This window comes from Rana temporaria, chromosome 11, assembly GCF_905171775.1.
Source record: "Rana temporaria chromosome 11, aRanTem1.1, whole genome shotgun sequence".
In the NCBI taxonomy this organism is placed as follows: Eukaryota; Metazoa; Chordata; class Amphibia; order Anura; family Ranidae; genus Rana; species Rana temporaria.
The window spans coordinates 24647934-24662655 of record NC_053499.1 but is presented as its reverse complement, the minus strand read 5'-3'; the positions used below and the strand labels follow the sequence as shown (position 1 = coordinate 24662655).

The window sequence follows — 14722 nt, the reverse complement described above, 5'->3', positions numbered from 1 at the left end:
AGCAGAGAGCCGGTGACTGACAGTCATCAGCTCGGTTCTCAGTGTTTGAGACTGCGGGGGACAGATGCAGCATCGGACCGATGCTGCATCCACCTACGTAAGTATGGTTCCCCCCCAAAAAAAAAATTCCCATACTTCTTGTGTACATTTTTTTTGGCAGTAATAGATCATGACTGGCTGTAGGTTGCATAGTTATTTAAAAAAAAATTTTTAAAAGCATTGCCAATTTTAAGGACTTGAACTCCAGGCAAATGGCTGAAATGAAAACTGAGGTATATGAATTAGAACTATGTTGCATACCAAAGGATTTTGAATCCTGTTCAGCTAGATCTGTGATTCAGACATTACTTCTGCAGCATACACGGGTCCTAACCTTGAGAGGTCGCTGCAGACTGTAGTGTAGCTGAGTAGTGCAACCTGATTCAGGACTCTCCCCAGTCTGTGAATGAACAAGGAAGAAGTTAGCAGTACACAATATACCTCTGATCAGGTACCCTGTAGTGTTAGGTGGGGAAGGCTGTGCAATGAAATAGTCGAGACTAGCTTAAAATGCTACCCTTCTCTTTCCCAGCCTGAGTGCTGCTGTGAATGGGATTTTAGGTAAATGCTAGAAAGTGAGATTCAGCAGGTGCTATTGCCAGTTGAATGAAAAAAATACATATAGTTATTTTTTTTAAGAATGCATAACTGGATTGAGCAGTTTTTTTTGTTTTTTTTTATATGCTTGTTTTCTGCTACCTCCTTTGTGTAGGCTTCTTTTGGATGTAGGTTCAACAACAAAATAGATTCCTGGTGCCCAACCTATGTCCCGAGGGCCATGTGTGACCCTTTGGTGTTTGAAGTTCGGCCCTTGAGTAAAGAATGCCTTTAAAAACCGTAACCTATATCAGTTTTAATGCAACATGTCCCTAGTATCTGTCTGCTACACCAAGACGTTTGTCTTCGGCCACTCCTGTAGAACAGTCTCTGTCTATTTCCTATACCTTATAAGTTGAGAACTAATATTTTTTTTTTTTCACAATTGCAGCTAGCTACTGTTAAAAAATCCCAGTGTTGGTATTCCACACTTTCCCTAGTTAAGGATGCCTAACTGAGGGAGCCTTAAGCCTAGTACACATGAGCCTAATGTTGGGCGATATCAGTAGGTTCAATCAAATAACGGGCGATTCAATAACTTTTTGCCCGTGCGTAAGGCAGCCAGCCGTTTGTCTGGCTTCTGTCGGATGAGCATGCTGGAAAACCAGCAACTGACCGACTCCTGATCAGCGCTCTCAGCCAGTGTCTGAAAGCGCTGACCGGAGTGTTCTGGCGGGGGGGGGGGGGGGGGGCGTCCCCCTATCGGAACACAAAAGAACAGCAGGGGAGAGGTCACTGTACTAACGTCGGATCGTTGGTACAGCGGCTCCGACTGGAACTGTCAGCTAGTTGAAAGAAAAAAAAAACTAGTGGTGTGTACCAGGCTTTACAGATGGTATTAGGCTGTAGCTTTTAGAGGCCACATGTGAGCCAGTCCATTTTCTCACATGTAGACAGTAACATAGGACACTGTAGAGCTGAGCAGGTAATGGTGAGGTCAGGGTGGCAGTAGGATGTAAATCGTAGGAATGAGTTAAAACTTTTTTTTTTTGGTTTTCCTGTAGCTTTGCTTTATAGGGTCTGTCTAGTCAAAAATAGTTGAACCCGGTGGTCTAAATAAGCCCCTGGTTTTTATATGTCTTGGATAATCCAGTGGTGTGATTCCTGCCATATTCCTGATGCTGTCCATTAAGGTGGTGTTAGGGTGGTTAGCCAGCCCTGTGTGTTTCAGAACCTCCTGTTGCTTTCTAATATGGAGTAATTGGGAAAAATCTAACAGTGAGAGAGGGAACTTCTTACAAGGGCCATGGCAGGTGTGTAGACACCGGAACTTGTCCCTGAGAGATAAAGAAAAATGAACATGTGGCTTCAAGGAACATTTCTATTATTACTTTGCCTATTCAGTGCAAAGTGGCAGGTTCTGCTGACAGATCATTTTACCCCCCTACCCATTGATAATTTTCGCTGCGCTTCCCTGCCTTTCTCTTTGTCAAAGCCCTCAGAGATACTTGGTACTTCAGGAAGGGAGAAACATAATGACTTTCTCCCCTTACTCCTAATATGCAGAGCTTGGGCCAATCACCAAGCTAGAACAGTTCCACAAGGTGGCGGGGAGAAGGTGATAAACCATGTAGTGTCAGTGGGTGAGATGTGTGGCCTGTCAAGAGAACATAGCCCCAAATGGGCAAAAAGATTCTCTAACTTTTCAGCATCTTCCGAAAATTTAAATATCAGTTTTAAGTCAACTGACCTATTGGATGGCAAATATTTTTGGGCCATTGGTCCCTAAGCTTGGTTTTCAAGAGAATGTATTTTAATGGAACTTTTTTCTTTTTACTCAAGGTATGACAAGGTTATCCGCTCTACAATGAAACCCCCATCGGCCAACCAGAAGGCTGCTCCCCCTCGGCCGCCCCTGCCTAACCAGCAGTTTGGTATCTCTCTGCAGCAGTAAGTATTTTGCAATTGCTCTGCCTCTGCTGTCCTCGAATCCCCACTCTTACCCACCCCCATTTTTCCATGCAGGCTGAGGGAGAAGCGCCCAGACAATGAGATGATTCCCCAGGTTGTACAGGAAACTGTGAGGTATCTTCGGCAGAATGGTAAGCAGTCTGAAATCCTGTATCTCTCATGGCTTTAGCCTTTTTACAACTTATTCCTTCACATTATACAAAAGTGATGTTTAAACCCCTATTGGATTTTGTATAAAATCTGTCATCTGATTGTTTGCTGTGTTCATCAGACCTGGTTCCTTTTTAAAGTGGTTGTAAAGGCAGAAGGTTTTTTATCTTGATGCATTCTAGGTGCAGCAGCCCCCCTAAAACTTGCCTGAGGTCTCTCTCTGTCCAGCAATGTCCAAGAGTGTCTCAGCCATCTGAGATTCTCCCTCCTGATTGGCTGAGACACAGCAGCGGCACCATTGGCTGCCGCTGCAGTCAAAGTCAGCTAGCCAATCAAGTGAGGGGCTCTGTGTCTGAATGGACACAGGGAACTGTGACTTGGATCGGGTGCCCCCATAGCAAGCAGCTTGCTGTGGGGGCACTGAACAGGAGGGAGGGGCCATGGTCCCACAAGAGGGACCCAAAAAGACCCAAATTCACTGCAATAGAGCAGGTAAGTGTAACATGTTTGTTATTTTTATAGGGGGAAAAAAAGGTTTTGTCAAGGGGAATCGGGTGTTTTTTTTTACAATCGAAGCAGTACTTACCGTTTTAGAGATGCATCTTCTCCGCCGCTTCCGAGTATGGGCTGCGGGACTGGGCGTTCCTACTTGATTGACAGGCTTCCGACGGTCGCATACATCGCGTCACGATTTTCCGAAAGTAGCCGAACGTCGGTGCGCAGGCGCCGTATAGAGCCGCACCGACTTTCGGCTACTCGTGACGCGCTGTATGCGACCGTCTGAAGCCTGTCAATCAAATAGGAACGCCCAGTCCCGAAGACCATACCCGGAAGCGGCGGAGAAGATCTATCTCTAAAACGGTAAGTACTGCTTCGATTTAAAAAAAAACATCCGATTCCCCTTGACAAAACGAGCCTCAATCTAATGTTAAAAAAAAAATTTCGGGTGAACTCCCGCTTTAAATACTGTAGTTGTTTCATTGTCCCATGCTTATTTTTCAATCACCTTAAGTGATTTCTTACCTTCCATTGGCTAGATGCCCTTCTTTTCTATGCAGTGGTAGTGTCCCAGGTGATGCCTGCTTACAGCCATCACGAATACGCAAGACCATGATCAGCCAGAATAATAAGCACTTTTCAGTTGACCATGGATGTTGAAGTATGTCCTGCCTGTGCTCTCCTTCCTGGTAAGCTTGTTTGCTTGACCGCACTGTGCAAAGACTCCTGTATGGCTTACAGTGCAGCCCCTTCCTCTAGCAGTCTGCTGTCCTTTGTGCAAGTGAGAACAGGAGGACAAATTCAGGTACATATGCTACCCATAATACATTTTACTGACGGATGTATGACTCCTATAAATGCATTAGGCCTCTGGCCTTGTTCATTTATATTATCACTGAATTCCTAAGTGAGTCCTAAAATCCTTATACTTCATTCTGATATAAGATGCTCTTCTCAGGCTCAGTCTGTATTGCTGATGCTCTTGTACAAATCCAAGGCTGGCCATAGACGGTTCAAATCTCCGACGGTTTAGCAGGAATTTTGAACTATGTATGGGCAGACTGAATGTACCAAGTTATTCGATTGATCAACTTGGGTACAAACAGCCTGCCAGGTCTTGCATGCGATTTTTCACTAGTGGCTGGTTTGGCTGCTAGGAATAATCACTTGTTTCCTCCCAGTATAAATCATTTTCCCTGTCCCGGTGCCTGGAGAATACAATGACTCTACGGGAAGGGATTGCCATGTCAACACCATCTTTGCTGATGGGGGAATCAAGCATATTTCTTTCCTGCAACTTGTGGTTGCAGGAAAGAAATTTGCATTGTGTATGTCGTGCACAACATTCCTTCTTGCTTTCACATGTGATACATTGACACCTCTAACACCAAAGAGTTCTTGACTAATGGTAAAAGCCCATCAGCCCCAATCGGGGGTCATTGCCAAATTTTGCATTGTCGGCTGACTTGACAGTAATTCGGTCTACTTTGCATACCCAAATATTTTTTATTTTACCTATTTGTTCTTTAAGGCAGTGGTGGGGAACCTTGGCACCCCAGATGTTTTGGAACTACATTTCCCATGATGCTCATGCCCTCTGCAGTGTAGTCGAGCATCATGGGAAATGTAGTTCCAAAACATCTGGGGTGTCAAGGTTCCCCATCACTGCTTTAAGGGAATATATGGCTTTTGTTTGCTGTTTGTTTAATAAAAAAATCCTGCTCTGCATTTTTCTTTTTTTATAGACTAGCAAACACACAAAAATGTGTAACTTTTTTTTTTATTAGATATTTTTGACTATTGTATTTATAAAATTGTATTGGTATCTTACAGTTGCACTGTTATATAAATGGAACTGTGGATCTCACTACAGCCTGAACGTGGCTGTGTATCTTCAGGCTGAGGACTTGTTTTGTCAATGAAGCCTCCAGCCTGCATTTGTCATAGATGACATAGTGATTGCATGATCAGTAATGGCTCAGATTGGTTCCGATTGTCAGTAGGGCCTGAGCTGTCTGTGAATTGAGAGCCAGCAACTCAACTCTGCAAACGGTTGGCTGCTGGCTATAAAAGGGAAGGATCTTTATTTAACATATCCCAGTATTTGTATTTTCCTGGGGAACATTAATAAACCTGATTGCGGGAAGGGGTTAACTACTTTTTCTTCAGGATGGGTAGAATAAGTTGTTGCTCTATTTCTGTGAGCGTGTTGCAAACATTGTTCTGTGTCTGTCCAGCCAAATGGCAGGAAATAGGTCCTTATCACTCTTCAGGGTTAAGTTGCAATTTCCTTTCAAATCTTGAAAACATGCCATTCAAACTCATAGCATTGTCTTCAGTATCCGGTAAATTCCAATATCTTACATTTTGTGTTAGTGCAGACACTTTATGCACTGAAACATTGCCAGGGTTACAACCGATTTGACCACATTTAAGGTACACAGCTTAAAGAAGAGGGTTTCGCAACAATATGCAACACTGCTAGTGTGTTCCTGTAGATCTAGTCCAATGCAGAAAAAAACGCTTCCTCAGGGACCCTACAGGAGCATCACAGTAGTGCACTATGCTGGGCATGCATAAACCATGTTTTCTCCAATAGACTGCCATCAGAAGCAATACACAAACCAGAATTCCCACAACCAGGTGGGGGACTCCGTAAGAGGTGCACCAGAGTATTTTCCAAGGGCCACAATATCCAACTTGTGACGTGTATGCTTCTGAGCACAGGATGTACAAGGAGGCATATATATATATATTATATTCACAAATGGTGTGTATATATATATATAGTGTGTGTATATACAGTATCTCACAAAAGTGAGTACACCCCTCAAATGTTTTAAAATATTTTATTATATCTTTTCATGTGACGACACTGAAGAAATTACACTTTTCTACAGTTCTGAGTGGAACCTGTCCTGTTAAACCGCTGTATGGTCTTGGCCACCATGCTGCAGCTCAGTTTCAGGGTCTTGGCAATCTTCTTATAGCCTAGGCCATCTTTATGTAGAGCAGTGTTTCTCAATTCCAATCCTCAGGCCCCCCCAACAGGTCAGGTTTTCAGGATTTCCCTCAGATGAAAAGGCTGTGACGATTACTAAGGCAGTGAAACTGATCAAATCACCTGTGCAAAATAACGGAAAACCTGACCTGTTGGGGGGCCTGAGGACTGGAATTGAGAAACACTGATGTAGAGCAACAATTCTTTTTATTTTTTAGATCCTCAGAGTTCTTTGCCACGAGGTGCCATGTTGAACTTCCAGTGACTAGTGTGAGAGTGAGAGCGATAACACCAAATTTAACACACCTGCTCCCCATTCACACCTGAGACCTTGTAACACTAACAAGTCACATGACACCGGGGAAGGAAAATGGCTAGTGTGTGTGTGTGTGTGTGTGTGTGTGTGTGTGTGTGTGTGTGTGTGTATAATATATATTAAACACACACCTACCTACCTCTTTTTAGGCCAGAACCCCCTCCTACTACCCCTATCAGTATGTCATAGTTGTATTCTACTGTTCTAGGAAGCTAAAAATCTTTTTGCTCTTGTAAAAACGACATTGATGCTCTTCTCCCACTTCTCTTTAATCAAGACTCCTTTCTGAAATTCTGCTGGAGGCCTTCCCTCCGATTGGCAGCATCCAGATCCCTCTGGACTGAGCATTGTAAGGCTAGCATAGAAGTCGCCCAGTTCTGGTTAGCTGTGAAGCACTGCCCAGAGCCATTGGCTTTGCCTCTGCTTGCCTTGTCTCTGAAGAATCGCCTAGTTGGGCCGAGCACCAGAAGCTCCTTATTTTTGTTAGTTGCTGGGCACCATTATTCCTTGTTTTCTAAGGATTTTAAATATCATCAAGGATGCCACTGTTTTCAGAAAGATTGATTTCCCCCTTTTTTTTTGGCATTGGGTTTCCCCCCTCATGTTAAAACTCACGCTACCAGATCTGCCAGCACCTCTTGGGCTTTTCAGCATCGGGCAACTGTCTCCCAGATTTGTAAGGCTGCCACCTTATCTTGTGTTCAAATGTTCTCTAATGCCCCTTTCACACTTGTACGACCTGAAAGTTGCGCGACTTTGACACAACTTCAAGCAATGCCTGTGTAATCTTGAGGTCTATGGCTTTTATATTGCATCAAAGTCAGACCAAAGTGGTGCAGGGACTACTCTGAAGTTGCCGCACAGATATGAACGGTTCTCATTGGAAATCATGGGGTACGAGTTGTCATGTGACTTTGCAGTCCCAAGTCGCACAAGTGCGAAAAGGGACCCAATTTCTACCAGGTGAAAACATCTTGTACTTTTTTTCTGATCTTCTTTTTGTTCTAACATGTTGATTTTGTTGTGACACTGAAAGTAATATAATTATATTGTGTTTGGTATGATAAATCCATTGATAAACATTATTCCCATCGGTAGATGTTGCAATTATCCTTTTTTGCTGACATCTGCCTCTACCACATACAATGTCAGAAAATAGAGGAACCAGCTTGTTTGCATGTTTTAACCTTTCTCCCTGTAATCTTGCAGCCCTTGAAACTGAGGGGATATTTCGGAGGTCGGCCAGCACTCAAGTGGTGCGAGAAATTCAGCAAAAATATAACACAGGTGAGAATAATATAAGGTTTGTTTTTTGTTTCCCGAGTTTAGTAGAATACTTTAAAAAGGGCCCATGCTATACAGAAGAGAGTTGATAGATTGTATGCAAAAGGATAACAAAAACAAATCCTGCTCCTTAGATGCTATAAAGACAGTTAAAAAAAAAAAACACTGAATAGCAATGCATGTACAGCAGTAAAAAATACAGTGAAAGGGCAAAAGGTAGGTCCAAATATATGATTTGTTTTATTGAAACAAATTATTGTATGTTTCTGTATTCTAAGAGATCAAAGATGCAGGCAAGTTTCCTAGAGCTGTGACCGTAGATGCCAGGAGTTTCAGAGAAGGAAACTCGATAAGCCTAATATATTATGTTAAATTTTTTTAATACTGTAAATGTATCTGGCAATTATCGTATTGAGCAAATGCACACTGTCATCTTTAGGCTGCTGTACCATTTGCAGCTAAAAACCTTTTTTAAAATGTAGCTTCCAGCCTGCATGTGATCACAATGCCAAGCTGATATAGAAATCCCCTATTCGAGGACCCTTTTCATTGGTTCATAATTGTTGTGTGAGCAAAAGTGGTCAGTAAATGCCAGGTTTAAAGTGGATGTAAACCCAAATTTTTTTTTTATGTCACAATGTAGAGAATAAGATTTCCCATCATCTGTGCCCAGTCTTGCCACACAGAGTTAATCCAGCTCTGAGCAATCCTCTTTTTATCGTTCAGGGAAATAAAACCGACTTCCAGATAAAAAACAAAGTCATTGCTTGAGTGACAGGTTATTTACATATTTCGTGCACTGCTTGCAGACATACACAGCTTCTGTAAAAAGTGCTCAATTCACATCCCCCCTCCCCTCTTCCCTCCAGCTCTATGTATATTCTGATGGCTGTTGCATTTTCTCATGGCACTGAACTGTAACTCACCCCATATTTCGAAAACATTTAATCAAAACACAGGGGAGGGGATGTGAATTGTGCACTTTTTTCAGAAGCAAGGTCTTTGGTTTTTATCTGGAAGTCTGTTGTATTTCACTGAACAATAAAAGAGGATTGCTCAGAGCTGGATTAACTCTTTGTGGCAAGACTGGGCACAGATGATAGGAAATCTTATACTCTACATTGTGACATAAAAAAAATGTTCCTTCAGCAAAGGACAGTGCAGTGGAACATTCTACAGACTGTCTGGGTAGAACTTTTTGGTTGTAAAGTCTCAAGGTTTTTCACTTCAATACATTTTATGCATTCAGGTGAAAAACATTTTTTGCTGCCACACCCCCCAGAGCCCCCCTTTCCTAACCTGCGCCGGATCCGTTCCAGCAATGGGCACGAGCCCAGTGGGTCCAGCCCCTGTCTTTCTCATCATTGGACAGATTGAAAAAATATTACAGTATAGAATCCCATCAAAGCAAGAACAATTCCAAGACCCTCCACTAAGAAAACATTGCACATACAGGTTATTAATTATCAAAATACAGATAGAAATACAATTTGTAAGGTCTGCGTATTTTACAGTACAGGCAGAGTGACTATCTATCCCTCTAGAATAGATCAACAGCTACAAGTGAGGAGGCATAGGTCGACTCAGTAGAGGACAGCCATAGAGACCACATCTTGTGATATCTCTTGGGGCAACCCCTATGTGTATAGTTCATTTCTTCCCTTCTTGGGTTCAAATTAACTGCGTCCCGCTATTGTGAAATGGAAGGGGGCATGGGAGCTATTTCTATGGTATTAACTTATGGGTACGGTTACATGCGTTTCAGTACAAAAAAAAAAATACTAACTGCTGTACTTTTTGAAAGCACTGGAACTAAACACAGTGCTAGGGAGATTGGAAAACATTTATTTTACTGTGTATATGTTCAGGAAAGCATCTGGTGTGAACAAGCCTTGAGAAGGATTCAGAGATTGGGTAATGATACCTGTGTTTGGCTTGAATCCGCACAGAAATATAAAAGGGCTTTAGCTGTAGATAGGTGTGTGTGTGTGTGTGTGTGTGTGTGTGTGTTTTTGTTCAGCCAGTAAGCTGAACAAAAAAAAAACGGATTCTACCTTCTACACAATCAAGTTGGATAGAGGAATCCTCCCCACTGTGATATTGTATTCGGACAGCGGAAGTCCTCCAACATTACCCAGAAGCCGCCACACATGGATCAAAATTCAGCCGATTCCTGCTGTACTTGCCAAATTTTGATCCATCTGTAGCCAGCTTTAGTCCACAATTCTCCAAGATCTGTAGAGGACATGTCACTCAGATTGGTGTTTTTTGGTTTTGGGTGGTGTCTAATAAAAATAAACAGCTTGCAAAAAGTTATTTTATCATGTTACAAAAATCACATTTTAAAATATGTCTTAACTTCTAAAATTACTTTCTTTGTTTTGTGACTCAGGAACTCCCATTAGTTTTCTGGAGTACAATGATGTTCACCTGACGGCAGTGATTCTCAAGACATTCCTCCGAGAGCTTCCAGAGCCACTGCTGACCTTTCACCTTTACAACTATGTTGTGAGCTTCTCCAGTAAGTTTTTTTTTTTTAGTTTCCAGTACTAAGAATATGGGCAGGGTGATGAAAACTGTAGCCTTTATCCTGTGTGGGCCCCCGAGGCAGTGACCTCTGTAACTACAGTTTAGATGCCTTACTTGACCAGGCCTGTTCAGTATATCGAGTATATTGCTGCCTTGCCTTTTATTGATTAGTCTATAGCAGGGGTCTCAACTGGCGGACCTCCAGCTGTTGCAAAACTACTAATCCCATCATGCCTCTGCCTGTGGGAGTCATGCTTGTAACTGTCAGCCTTGCGATGCACCATGGTACTTGTAGTTTTGCAACAGCCTGAGGTCCACCAGTTTTGAGACCCCTGGTCTATAGTCTCCCCTCATGCTCTCCTAGTTGTAGGATCCTGAAGGATATGATTGAGGGCTTGTTTAAGTTACCCCAGTAATTGTATTTACTGTTTGGGGTGCAGAAGAGAAAGGTTTGATTTTTAATTTTGGAGTTCAGCACTTTCTTTTGGCCCTGTCAGCAGGGCTGTCTTTAATATTGATTGGACCCTGGGCAAACATTTTCTTGGGCCCCCCATTCTATGTCATTTCGTTCATCTGCTCTGAAGCTTACAATAAATAGCAAGTACGATCAGGCAGTGATTGCGATTGGTTACCAGAGGTTGCAGTGTATCATTACCGCTCACTGACTGGCTGCTAGAGGTTACAGCACACATTATGGCTCACTGATTATTTGATCATTTGCAGAACATTCGACTCTTAGGTTTAGTGACCACAGTTGTTGGCAGGGCTTTCAAGCATGTACCTTTACCTCCCCAGTGGGCAGCATTTAGCAGAAGTGATGGTAGATATGACCTCGGGGGGCATGATATACATATTAATGTTGCCTCTATTTACATATCAATGTGGCCGTTCCACTGCAATTTACATATTAATGCTGCTGCTATTTGCATATCAATGCAGGTTATTTACATGTAAAAACAGGGTCTGCTGGTGAGTTATCTGAACATGGCAATAGGGCAGTTAGTTAACAGAGATATAACACTGAGATATCGGGACACCGCACGGGACTACAACTTCAAGGGACAAGGAAATTTAAACTCTGATAGTTGGCAAGTATGAGGCAGCTGCTTTGGGCCCCACAACAGTGATGGGGCCCAGAACATCTTCCCCCTTTTCCCACCTTAAAGAGGGCCCTGCCCGTCGGTAACGTTTTCCCCACTTTTACAACCTCTCCATGCCAGCTTTGGAAGACAATACTGGGTGGAGCTTTATTGATCTTGTTTTACACAACATTCAGAGATGAGACAGTGTACTTTTTAAATTAAGCCCACTTTTGTTGCTGATGTTAAACTATTCCAGATATCTGATTGGAGAGTTTATAAAAAAAAAAAATCATAATTTCCTTAATGACACCATGCATAGTCCTAGCTATAACAAATGCATTTCTAATGACGCCATACATACAATGTTCTAATGACAAGTGGATTAGCTTGCTTTGGCCACCAGTTATGACCTACCTTGATTTATAAAAACAGTTTTGTTTCACTTACTGCTTTTTTTGATTACCTGAATTGTTAACCCAACCTCTGTGTGCAGGTATAGAGCCAGAGAAGCAAGTGGAATCCACTCGGGAAGTTCTGAAGTCTTTGCCTGAGGAAAATTATGAGGTCCTGCGGTTCCTCACAGCATTTCTTGTGGAGGTAAGACTTATATTTCATCAGTATAAAGGCTTGAAAAGATGCTGTCACTGAGCCCGTTTGTGTTCTGTGCTTGTCACAAGTAAGGCTGCATTTGACATGCATTTCATTGTGCTGCAGTTTGTTGGATATTGTATTAGGGAGTAAAGTGGGACAAAAGCAGCGTCTTGTCATATGCTGCATTATTGTCATTGGCATTATTTGACTAGAACACCTGCTGATGTGAACCATAAGGGCCTGTGTGTTGGGTTCTCTTGGTCACCTTCAATACGGACAGGCTGATTTAAAGGAAAAGTATACGGTAATGGTTTAATTCAATTTTGTTTAATAGTGTACTGAACCTAAAACATTTCTTTTTTTTATATTGCAGTCCATAGATGGGGGTGGCTGCAATAGTTTACATTTTTTAGATCTTTTTCAGTAATTACAGAAAACACCCGTTTATCCTACCAGAAATGCAGTGTCCTTTCCAGTGAGCTGAAGAGAAAGCATCCTTTTCTATCCTGTGTAAAATACTAGTCCCATCAATCCACCGTGTAATGGAGTTGAACAAAGGCAGACTTATCTGAGGTCCAGTTTTGTTTGACAAGCATGGCTGCCTCCACAGATACAGTGGAGTAATGAGTGAAGAAAAAATGGAAATGTGTTACTGGCAGGATTGTCAGGGTTTGGACATGCTTTCATTTTGTCTCCTTGTTTTTAATTTCTACATTTCAAACTTAAGTTTTATCTGTGTGTGTGTACAGTATGCAGAATTTAATAAAGTGTGCAAAGGGTTAAAAGCGCTTACAAGATCGTTAAGTGTTAAAAGACCTGATAAAAACAGTCCTCATCTGTGGCATGTGTCCATCCTCTGCACGGTGGTAGAGAGCAGTGTAGAGCCGTCCAGCAGCTGTAAAGCGTCTCGTACATGTTGGAGAAAGGAGGCAGCAGGGGAGCCTGTGTTCCAGGTTCACTGCGGGACACACAAGGCTGATGGTGTCAGTGGGGAGAAGGGGGCGGTAACACGTTTCAGAGCATGTGTGGCCCCTTCGTCGGTGGGGTCTGACAAAGGGGCCACACATGCTCTGAAACACGTTACCACCCCCTTCTCCCCACTGACACCATCAGCCTTGTGTGTCCCACAAGGAACCCGGAAGGCTTCCCTGCTGCCTCATTTCTCCAACATGTACGAGACGCTTTAAAGCTGCTGGACGGCTCTACACTGTTCTCTACCACCGTGCCGAGGATGGACACATGCCACAGATGAGGACTCCGGAAATTATTATGTCTTTTAATACTGAACAATCTTGTAAGTTCTTTTAGTCCTTTGTGAACTTTATAAAATTTTGCATACTGCACTTGGAGGCGCCTTTCTTTTCCCTTTTTTATATCTTCAGAGTTGCTTCTCCTCTAACCAAAGTGCTGCCAGAAGTGCTATCTCATCACTATCACCCCTCTGACCAGCTATCCACCTCCACCAGAGCGCCCTTATCTCCTCCCTGTTTTATACCTGTCTTATCCATGACCTATTGTGGTATACGATGGTTGCCGCTCTCATTTTGTATTTGGGGAGCAGTATACGTGCAAAGTGTATTGATGTTATTAATGTTTATATCTTGTTTCTGTACCGTTCCTACCTCTTTGTCCTACTGAAAATTTCAATATAATTTCAGTAAATGAAAAAAATAAATGTAATGGTGTATTAACGGAATTATTATGAAGCTGCGTTAATTGGATATTTTCCATTCTGCAGGGACAGATGAATTACCTTTAAAGAAAGAAGATTGGGAAGTGTCCATCTAACCTTATCTCTTTATTGCAGGTATCTGCTCGGAACTCTGAGAATAAGATGACCAACACTAATCTGGCCGTGGTATTCGGGCCAAACTTCATGTGGGCCAAAGACGTGGCCATGACCTTAAAAGCCATTAATCCCATCAACACCTTCACCAAGTTCATGCTGGAGAACCAGAAGGAGCTGTTTGAAGAACCTTCTTTGTAAACCAGTATGTTGTCACTGCAACACTCCGCCACTGCCAATCTGACACCATACAGCCACCTGTCCCACAGCACTTCTCCTTTCCATTCTCATGTGTGTTTTGTATGTAAACACCTATGTGTGACGTGTTGGAGCTGGCATCTCCAACTTCAATTGCAGCACAAAGACCCTTCTAATTGAAGCCGCCCATGTGTCTAGTCGGTGTATGGCGTTTGGTGACAGCTGATGCCTCTGGCAGGCTAAGCACTTTTGTGTTTGTGATTGTTGTGATGTTCAATGGCATGTTGGGTGTGAGTTGGTGTGTTGTGGTGTAAAGACCTCATATGATTGTTGAAGGGAAACCTTCTATCCCATAATACTCCTCTGCCCTTAGTTGGAATACATGTATTTTGACAGTTTATCTTGTGTTTTTCTTCTTCCTTTTTTTTTCTTTTCAGGAACTCCAGATTTGTCATAGCAGCCAATTCCATTCTAGTGTCCACTTTTGAATTCACATTAGGAGATTAATGCTAAACTGTGGTTGCTGGACTGTCTAGAGAACACCTCCCAACTGCTTAGTTTGGATCACAATGCTGAAAGTCAGGGTTAAGTTATGACCCGTCTCTGCACTGCTGTTGCAGCGATTTGTATGTATAACGCCCAACGTGTACATTGTAAAAACACAATAATGCATGTGCATTTTATGTGGGTTTTTTCCCCCGGAAAGTTGGGAAAAAGTAATCTGGTGTAAGTCTTTAAAG

At 42.5% G+C, this 14722-nt stretch overlaps 1 protein-coding gene across 1 annotated transcript in view; it reads left to right on the top strand.

The window, feature by feature from the left end:
- ARHGAP1 (Rho GTPase activating protein 1) overlaps nt 1-14380 on the top strand; it is an 85395-nt gene extending 71015 nt beyond the window's left edge. The window contains exons 8-13 of the mRNA XM_040328206.1: nt 2419-2526; nt 2602-2678; nt 7722-7799; nt 10189-10317; nt 11901-12004; nt 13806-14380. Coding sequence (XP_040184140.1) covers nt 2419-2526; nt 2602-2678; nt 7722-7799; nt 10189-10317; nt 11901-12004; nt 13806-13985 — 676 coding nt within the window. The 3' untranslated portion in view covers nt 13986-14380. The remainder of the gene's footprint in view (nt 1-2418; nt 2527-2601; nt 2679-7721; nt 7800-10188; nt 10318-11900; nt 12005-13805) is intronic.
- Nucleotides 14381-14722: the final 342 nt, after the last annotated feature.